The sequence below is a fragment of the Leucoraja erinacea genome, chromosome 27 (genome assembly GCF_028641065.1).
Source record: "Leucoraja erinacea ecotype New England chromosome 27, Leri_hhj_1, whole genome shotgun sequence".
NCBI lineage: Eukaryota > Metazoa > Chordata > Chondrichthyes > Rajiformes > Rajidae > Leucoraja > Leucoraja erinaceus.
In genome coordinates this window covers 20,491,354-20,501,775 of record NC_073403.1, presented here as the reverse complement: position 1 = coordinate 20,501,775, position 10,422 = coordinate 20,491,354, and the positions used below count along the sequence as shown (strand labels likewise).

The 10,422-nt window shown below is 46.3% G+C and overlaps 1 protein-coding gene across 2 annotated transcripts in view; it reads left to right on the top strand.

The window, feature by feature from the left end:
• Positions 1-617: 617 nt before the first annotated feature.
• The window catches only part of sgca (sarcoglycan, alpha), a 46,068-nt gene continuing 36,263 nt past the window's right edge, over positions 618-10,422 (top strand). For both annotated transcript variants that reach the window (XM_055657267.1, XM_055657268.1), the window contains exon 1: positions 618-717. In XM_055657267.1, coding sequence (XP_055513242.1) covers positions 681-717 — 37 coding nt within the window. In that variant the 5' untranslated portion in view covers positions 618-680. The remainder of the gene's footprint in view (positions 718-10,422) is intronic.

The window sequence follows — 10,422 nt, the reverse complement described above, 5'->3', positions numbered from 1 at the left end:
AAACTCTATACCGTATATAATTTATATGTTCTTTGTGCCATCAAACATAAAAATAATATCAGTGGTACTATTACTTCCCAGATCCTTGTCAATTGAGATGGTTTCAAGGGCATGAATTGTTGTCACTAATATGTGTTATCACAACATCTCAGTGATTTGAGGGTTAGCAACATTCATTGTAAATGTGTGTTTGGTAACACTATTAACATTTATTTTTATATTCCATACTAGTCACACAACTCTGTCATATATGCAATAAAAGGGAACTATACCAGGTCTATACCAAAGATAGACACAAAGCGCCTGAATAACACAACGGATCAGGCAGCATCTCTGGAGATAATGGCTCGGTGACGTTTCAGTTCTTTAGACTGATTATTGGGGAGGGTGGAAAGGAAGGGGGGAAATGTTTTTACAGCTTTCCATTGAAAAGGCACAGTGGAACGTTGCTATGTGACAGCCAGAATTTCACTTTGGACTGTTTAGAATTGAAAACAAACTTCTTGCTACCAAATGTATAGCTGTCAAAATGGCTGGGGATTAAAAAGCTTACAAAAATAGTACTGTGACAGAAAGCCGGCCACATCGAGTGTTAGAATGCGGCAGCTGATATTAATGTGTCACCCTTATGCTGCTGTCCATCAAACTTCAAGCACTTTCCCTTTACCTTGTAGAGGAAGATGGCGAGAGTCACAGTTTGGATTTATGCTTCAGCAGGCAAGTGTTTGTTGCATTGTCAGGATTTTCCATCAAGACTGGAAAACAGATTTATATATTAGAATGTACATATAAAAGCAAGTATATTTTGTATACCAACATGTGTTTTTGCCATGTTATCTACCATTATATCCTATTTTTGAACAGAAGAGAGATTCAATATTGTCTTTCTTGAAATTCAGACCATTTGATGTGTTATTTCCTTGTATTTAACATGTGTAAAGTATAGCTTAATTGATTTCTCTGTGAGCATAAGGCCAGGATGTACAGTAGGAATGTATGCCAGAAGTGTTTTTTCAATCAACTGTTAATAAATTTCTGTTTTGCTAAATGTGGCAGATGTATTTTCAGCAATATTTAAAATGGGCTGCGAACAAAACTACAAGAAAAAAATAATGTAATTTTGCAACACAATTGTGTCTTTTATGTCTCTCATGGTTTGAGATAACATTTTAGTTAAATATGAAGCTGTTCGGAGCAACAAAATTGGCCTGATCACTGTGCATTTAGATCGCCAAACCCAGTATCCTAATCCTTTTTAAAAAAAAGGTGTTAGAATTTTCTAATCTTGAGTAATTGAGTAGTTCCATGTTATTCAATGGAACTTGGCCTAAGAACATGAATGGGGCTGCTTTTGTTTGTCAATGGCAAGCCACCAAACAACTTTCCCCTGCCGAACACTGAAGCAGGTGAGAAAGCTTGGATTGGGACATTGATGGTTGCAGGGGAAAATGGATGAGCTTTGCAATCTTGGAGAATGGATGGGTTACCACATGAGAATTGATGGTAAGGACTGGAAGTGCTAGGTAAGTACCTACATGAAGGGAGATCATCCTTTGTTGAATTGCAAGCATTGGCCCGTGACATATTGTGGCCTTGTTCAAAATGTATAGATCCTCTAAGAGAAAACATTTTACCAGATCACTATCTAAAAATTAGTGACACCATGTAAACAAAAATTTGAATCCCTGTGTAGAAATAAAGACCCGCAGATAGACACAAAGTGTTGGAGTAACTCAACAGGTCAGGCAGCATCTCTGGAGAATAAGGATGGGTAGACACCGGCCGACCCATTGCTTCTGCTGCTCTTGCCCCACTAAACCATACCTCGCTTCTATCCTATCCCCCATTGTCCAATCTCTTCCCTCCTACATCCGACACCTCGGAAATCGTACAATACCAGAGTATGATCAAGCCATACACAAGAGCAATAGTAGTGCAGAAAGAAAAGGGAGCAGCATGCAGAATGTTGAGTTGTAGCATTCTGATGTTGGAGAGAAAAGGTCCAGCGACCTCAATGACCTCCCTCACCCACAAGGGGCAGCACAGCGGTAGAGTTGGTGCCTTACAGCACCAGAGATCTGGGTTTGATTCTGACTACGGGTGCTGCCTATATGGAGTTTGTACGTTCTCCCCATGACCTGCGTGGGTTTTTTCGGGAGCTCCAGTTTCCTCCCACACTCCAAAGACTTCCAAGTTTGTAGGTTAATTGGCTTGGTATCATTGTAAATCACCCCTAGTGTGTAGGATAGTGTTAGGGTGCGGGGATTGTTGGTCGACGTGAACTCGGTGGGCCGAAGTGCATGTTTTCGCGCTGTACTTCTAAAACTAAAACTAAAAAGAGGAATCAACCTCTTCACATCCACCCTCCCAGGACCCCTCAGGACTTTAAAACACATAACATATTTGTTTTAAGATTAAAAATATCTCAATGGTCAGTGAAAGGTTACTGGAAGCAGATGGGAATGTGGAGTTAAGATTACGATCAGATTGGCCACGATTTTATTTAATAACGGATTAGGCCCAAGGGATTGATGGCTATTATGCTCCTGATTCATGATTGCAGTGCAGCATGTTATTCTAGCAAAAGAGCTAATTCATTTAGTCCTGACACATGAAGAGAGACCAAGTAGATATTATAGTTGATGCTAAATAACAGTACATTCGATTGCATAGTCTACATTTACAATGAACTAGAAATCTCTACAAAATAAATGGTGGCATTTGGGGTGGCACAGCGGTAGAGTTCTAGTGCTTGTAGCAGGTTTGATCCTGACTAGAGGTGTTGTTTGTATGGAGTTTGTACGTTCTCCCCGTGACTGCATGGGTTTTCTCTGAGATCTTCGGTTTCCTCCCACACTCCAAAGACGTACAGGTTTGTCGGTTAATTGGCTTGGTTTAAATGTAAATTGTTCCTAGTGTGTGTCGGATAGTGTTTAATGTGGGGATTGCTGATCGGTGCAGGCTCGGTCGTCCGAAGGGCCTGTTTCCACGCTAAACTAAACTAAACTAAACTAGCAGATGAAATGGCATGCAGTGCTCAACTGATTTCATATCTTTAGCTGATTTTCAAACTAAAATAACAAATTATTTTGGAATGCTAAGATTGTATGACATAGCAGCCAAAATAGGGAACGGAGTGTAGTAGAGATGTTACATATAAACCATTTAGGGGCTTAAAAAGCAAGGATTTTTGTGAGATTTAAAGGTTCTGTATTGGCATGAAGAGCAGCCCCAGCTTTCTTTGCCCCATTAGTGTATCTTGAGAAGAAGCTGGCGGGGGTGGCACAGTGGCGCAGCGGTAGAGTTGCTGCCATACAGTGCCCGAGACACGGGTTCAATCCTGTCTATGGGTGCAGTCTATACTGAGAATGTACATTCTCCCTGCGACCTCTGGTTGCTCTGGTTTCCTCCCATATTCCAAAGACGTACAGATTTGCAGGTTGTTTGGCTTCCGTAAATTGTTCCTAATGTGTTCCTAATCTCACCTGAGATGGCGGCGCGTTCAGACGCAACGGCTTTGCGCTCCCAAGTCCGAGCTAACTCGGAGCAGCCCGGTACCGAACACGGCTGTGAAAGTAAGGTAATTAAAAATCTCAGAACCCCTGGAACCCCTAGTAACCCCAGAAACCATAGGAACAAACTCGCCTCCAGGACGAGGAAATCCAAGACCCGCATCGCAATCGCGAGGGGTCGCACATGGAGCCGCACGGAACTGCTTAATATTGGACGTGGCTGCGAGAAACTGGCGTGTGAGTACTACAGTACCCTTACCAAAATCCCGATGGAGCTGGGCAGAACAGCCCCCTGGATCACCACTCCGGAGGGTAGGAGACGGAGCAAACGCCGGGAGCGAAAGCAGAAGTGTGGAAAGCAAGCAGGGGTGCAGGACAGGCTACGGAGGGCTCCACAAAGACCGTCGTTCCCAAGCGTCTTTCTCGTGAATGTCCGGTCACTCACCAACAAGCTGGATGAGGTAAGGCTCTGGATCAACACCCAGCGATCCCTGAAAGACTGCTGTGTGCTGATCTTCACAGAGACCTGGCTCAGCGCGTTGGTTCCCGATGGGGCTGTGGACCTAACCAACTGCATCGTGCTGATAGAACAAAGGACTCCGGTAAGAGCAAGGGTGGCGGGCTCTGCATCTACATCAACAATGACTGGTGCACCAACCACACTGCAGTAGAGAGCTACTGTTCCCCAGACCTAGAATACCTACTGTTTAAATGTAGGTCGTTTTATCTGCCTCGGGAGTTTACTGTGGTTATCATCATGGCCATATACATCCCACCACAGGCTAATGCTAACCTAGCGCTAGCACAGCTGCACTCGGCCATCAGTAAGCAGCAGGATGCTCACCCCGACGGTGCCTTCATTGTTGCAGGGGACTTTAATCAGGTCGACCTACGAGCTGCACTCCGCAAATTCCACCAGCATGTGCAGTGCCCTACCAGGGGCTCAAACACGCTGGATAAAGTGTACACCAACATCAAGGACGCGTACAGAGCTCTCTCCTGCCCATCCCTGGGACAATCCGATCACCTCTCACTGTTTCTACTGCCTGCATACAAACCCCTCATCCGCAAGACCAAACCTGCATAAGGACGGTCAAAATATGGCCCGAGGATGCCACTCTACAACTCCAGGACTGCTTTGATCGCACCGACTGGGACCTGTTTGCACAACAGGCTACCAGTGGTACAGAGGTAGACTTGGAGGAGTACACATCCACTGTGCTCTCCTACATCAACTGCTGTGTGGAGACTGTCACAGTGGACAAGCAAATAAAGATGTTCCCAAACTGGAAACCCTGGATGAACAAGGAGGTTCAGGATCTGCTAAGGGCATGCAACAATGCCTTTAAATCCAGGGACACTTCTGCCTACAGTGCGGCCAGGTCGAACCTGAACAAAGGCATAAAAAAGGCCAAAGACATCCACAGGCAAAGGGTGGAAGACCACTTCAATACCGCGGACACCAGAAGCATGTGGCAGGGTGTCAGGGACATCACTGACCACAAGAGCAGCCCCGCCTGCCCCCACGGTGATATCACACTGGCCAACGAACTGAACACCTTCTTTGCCCGGTTCGAAACTGGGAACACCACCATGAGTGGAATAACCCCGGCCATGGCGGAGGGACAGGCCTTAACACTGAGCACTCAGGAGGTACAGTGTGCTCTGCGTAGGATCAACCCACGCAAGGCTGCAGGCCCGGATGGAGTCCAGGGAAGGGTACTGAAGGACTGTGCTGTACAGCTGGCGGAGGTATTCACGAGAATCTTCAATCTGTCTCTATCTCTGGCAACGGCCCCCAAGTGCCTGAAAACAGCCACCATAGTGCCGGTGCCGAAAAAGTCTGAAGTCACCAACCTGAACGACTACCGACCGCCCGGTTGCCCTAACTCCAATACCCATGAAGTGCTTTGTAAGGTTGGTCCTCTCCCACATCAAATCCAGCATCCCTGCCTCACTGGACTCTCATCAATTTGTATATAGGGCAAATAGATCAACAGAGGATGCCATCTCTCTGGCTCTTCACACTGTCCTGACTCACCTGGACAGACAGGGCACGTACGTGAGGATGCTCTTCATTGACTATAGCTCTGCATTCAATACGGTCATCCCCACCAAGCTTACCACCAAACTCCACCATCTAGGCCTCAGCTCGCCGGTATGCGATTGGATCCTGAACTTTCTGATGGAGCGACCGCAGGCAGTGAGACTGGGCCCGCACCTGTCCTCCACTATCACCCTGAGCACCGGCACACCACAGGGCTGTGTACTAAGCCCCATGCTCTACTCCCTCTTCACTCACGACTGTGTTCCTGCATACGACACCAACACCATCGTGAAGTTTGCAGACGACACAACAGTGATTGGGCTGATCACCAACAGTGATGAAATAAAATACAGAGCGGAGGTGCAGAACCTGGCGTACTGGTGCGCACGTAACAACTTGTCACTAAACACCTCCAAGACCAAGGAGCTGATTATTGACTTCAGGAGGTCCCATAATGGAGAATACGCCCCAATCTCCATTTACGGGGACAGTGTGGAGAGAGTGTCCAGCTTTAAGTTTCTGGGCACTCACATTTCTGAGGACCTCACATGGTCCACCAACACCGCTGCGCTGGTCAAGAAGGCACAGCAAACGTCCTGAGGACATTAAAAAAAGACTGGTCTGCCCCAACAGCTGCTGAAAACGTTCTACCGCTGCACCACAGAGAGCATATTAACGTATGGCATCTCTGTGTGGTATCTCAGCTGCACGGAGGCGGAGAGGAGAGCTCTTCAGTGCGTCGTCCACAGAGCGCAGAGGATCATTGGGACAGAGCTACCAGCCTTGGAGGGCATCTACCACACACGGTGCCTCAGGAAGGCCGTCAGCATCCATAAAGACTCCTCACACCCTTGTAACGGACTGTTCGAACTACTTCCCTCCGGCAGACGTTACAAGGCCTTCTACACCCGAACCTCCAGACTCAGAAACAGCTTTATTCCAAGAGCTATAGCGGCTCTGAACCGGCCCTGCTGAGTGCCCCCCACCCCCCCTGGACTGGCTCCCTCGGATGGTCACGACACACAGCTTATTTATTTATTTTACTCTTCTTTTACATCGGTTGGAGCTGCATACTAAATCTCATTGCACTGACGTGCAATGACATATTATTATTATTATTATTATTATTATTATTATTATTATTATTATTATTATTATTATTATTATTATTAAAATTAAAATAGTGCTAGTGTACGGGGATAGTTGGGCGGAGTGCACTCAGTGGGCCAATGGGCCTGTTTCCATGCTATATCTCTAAAGTAAACTAAAGTAAAGGGCCTGTCCCACGAGGATGCGACTGCATGCGGCAAATGCGACCAAACCGGAAGCGGGGTCCTCGCGGGGGTCGCGCGTAGGTCGAGTGATCCCCGTACAGGGCTGGTCCCACCAGCATGCGACTGCATGTGGCGAGCGCGACCAAACCGGAAGCGGGGGCCGCGCGGAGGTCGAGTGAGTGACGTGAAGTTCGAGTGAAGTCCTCGTGAAGTTTGACGTACGGCGTCAAGACGCTGCGTACGGATTCAAGACGCTGCGTATGCCCGTCGAGGCGGTGCGCACAGCCTCAATGCGGCTGCGCGCCAGTAGGCCGTTGCCGCGCAGAATTTTTGAACACTGTCAGTTTTCCGGAGCCCCGCGCAATGTCGGGACCAGCTCAGCACAACTCCATACGGCTCCGGCGATCGAAGTGGGACCGGCCCCGTACGGCTCAAGCGACCACGTTAGATCGCGATTGCCGCATGCTGAGTCGCATGCTCGTGGGACAGGCCCTTTAAGGCATATTGTTGAAGGAAACCATTATGTGAGGCCCAATAATGTTAATTCGTCACTCTGAAGTTCCTCTTGTGCAGGTTTTATATGGTGAGCCAGATCAGGAGAAGGTTATACTCACCACGAGACATAAGCTGCTAAGAAATGAATATGGCCGAGGAATAACAGACTTGTTTACCATTGCTTTATAATATAAACACAGTTTCTGATTCAGATAACCAGCATCTGCATTTTTTCTTTCATTTTTTTGTAAAGTTCGTATTAGATTTGCCTAATTTATTCTGTTTCAAAAAGGAATAGCAATGTCCATGGACCAAAGGTAAATGATGACCAAAGATGAATGATATATTTGGGAAAGACTGTTGTATATAAAGAACATAGAAGGTAGTACAGTACAGCAAGGAACAGGTTATTTGACCCATAATGTCCGTACCGAACATGATGCCAAACTAAATTAATCTTCTCTGCTTGCATGTGATTCATATTTCCCCATTCCCTGCATACCCATGAAACTATCCAAAAGCCTCAAATACGTATATAGTTTCTGCCTCCACCACCAGCCCGGCACGTTTGTTCCACCCCCCCTCTGTTAAAAAAAATGTTGATCCGCACATCTCCTTTAAACTTTGTCCTTCTCATCTTAAAGCTGTGCCCTCTAGTCTTTGACATTTCCACCCTGAGAAAAAGGTCCTGACTGTCTATCTTCTCTGTGTAGCTGCAGCAAGTCATGAGGAAAGCTAACCGAATATCACTTTGTGACAAGCATTGAATACTAAACTGGGAAGATTATGCTTCAGTTATATGTGGCACAGGTGAAACTATATCTGGCGTACCGTGGATAGTTTGGTCCCCTTATTTAAGGAAAGATATTAATGTGATTAATATGTTGGACAAAACTCAGAGAAGATTTACCAGATAAATACTTGAACCAGGTTTCCAAGGAATAACATTTAGTGGAAGGTAAAGCCAGTAAAGTCCGATCAAAGATAATCCGAGGGTCACAAATGAGGTAGATAGTAAGTGCATGATTACACTCTACTTGTGGGAGGATGGTTCAGTTGCCTGATAACAGCTGGGAAGAAACTGTTCCTGAATCTGGAGGTATGCACTTTCACACGCCTATACCTTTTGCCCGATGGGAGAGGAGAGAAGAGGGAGTGGCCAGGGTGCAACTTGTCCTTGATTACGCTGCTGGCCTTGCTGAGGCAGCGTGAGGTATAAATGTAATCAATGGAAGGCAGGTTGGTTTGTATGATGGTCTGGGCTGCGTCCACAATTTGTTGCAATTCTTGCAGTCTTGGAAGGAGCTGTTCCCAAACCACCATGTAAGATCATGAGGTGGTCTTGGCCAGGTATAGGTAGGAGAGCATGCTTCCTCTTGTGAGAGAGTGTGGAACCAGAGGTCACTATTTGATACTGAACGGACACCCATTTAACGCAGAGACTAGGTGTTTATTTCCCATAGAAGGCTATGAGTCGTTGGAACTCTCTTTGCCAAAGACTGGTGGAAGCAAGGTGTTTGAATATTTTAAGGCAGAAGATAAAAGATAAACAAGGGAGCTGGACAGGAATGACGAATTATACTTATAATCAGATTAGCTGTGATGTTATTAAATAGTGGATTAGACTCAATGCAGTTTAAGTCTAATGTCCAGTTACATGGGGCATCGGTGAAACTATATCTGGTGTACCGTGGATAGTATTGGTTTCCTTATTTAAGGAAAGATATTAATGTGATTAATATGTTGGGTAAAACTCAGAGAAGATTTAGCAGATAAATACGGTGTAGGTGGGTTCTTTTTGAAGAAAAGGTATCCAGGGCTTCCACCTGCTTGATTTTAGAAGTGAAAGGAGGCTTGATTAAAGCATTCAGTTCAGTTTATTGTCAAATGTAATGAGTACAATGAAAAGCTTTTGTTGCTTGCGAACCAGCCAGCAGAACGATAATATGTGATTGGAATAGAGACATTTACAGTGTGCTGACACATGATAAGGGAATAACATTTAGTGCAAGGTAAAGCCAGTAATGTCCGATCAAAGATAATCTGGGAGTCATCAATGAGGTCAACCTCCGCCTGCACTTCATCCTCCAGCACCTAGACCGCCAGGGAACCTAGGCAAGGATTTTATTTGTGGATTTTAGCTCTGCATTCAACACCATTGTGCCAGGGCTTCTACACTCCAAACTCTCCCAGTTGACTGTGCCTGAGCCCCTCTGTCAGTGGATCACCAACTTCCTGACAGACAGGAAGCAGCATGTGAGGTTAGGAAAACACATCTCGGACTTGCTGACGCTCAGCATAGGAGCTCCGCATGGTTGCGTACTGTACCCTCTCCTTTACTCTCTCTACAACAACGACTGCACCTCCACAGACTCCTCTGTCAAGCTTCTCAAGTTTGCGGATGACACAACCCTGATTGGTCTGATCCAGGATGGGGAGGAATCTGCCTTCAGACAAGAAGTATCACAGCTGGTGTCCTGGTGCCATCGCAACAACCTGGAGCTCAATACTCTTAAAACAGTGGAATTGATTGTAGACTCTAGGAGAGCTACCCCTCCCCTCTCCCCACTCACCATCAACAACTGTGGAGTCATTTAAGTTCCTTGGAACCATCATCTCCAAGGACCTTAAATGGGAGGCCACCATCGACTCCACAGTCAAAAAGGCCCAACAGAGGATGTACTTCCTGCGGCAGCTGAGAAAACACAATCTGCCACAGGCAATGATGGTCCAATTTTATATTGCCATCATAGAGTCTGTCCTCACCTTTTCCATCATGGTCTGGTTTGGCTCGGCCACCAAGCATGACATCCGGAGGCTTCAGCGAATCGTTTGATCAGCTGAGAAGGTTGTTGGCTGCAACCTTCCCTCCATTGACGAACTGTACACTGCAAGGGCCAGAAAGGGAGCTGGTAAGATCATCTGTGACCCCTCTCACCCTGACCACAAACTCTTTGAAGTACTTCCCTCTGGAAGGCGACTCCAAACTGTCGAAACTGCCACAGCCAGACATAAAAAACAGCTTTTTTCCCCACGAGCAGTAGCTCTACTCAACAGCCAAAAGACTGTAGCCTCCTTTTGCTCTGGTATTTTA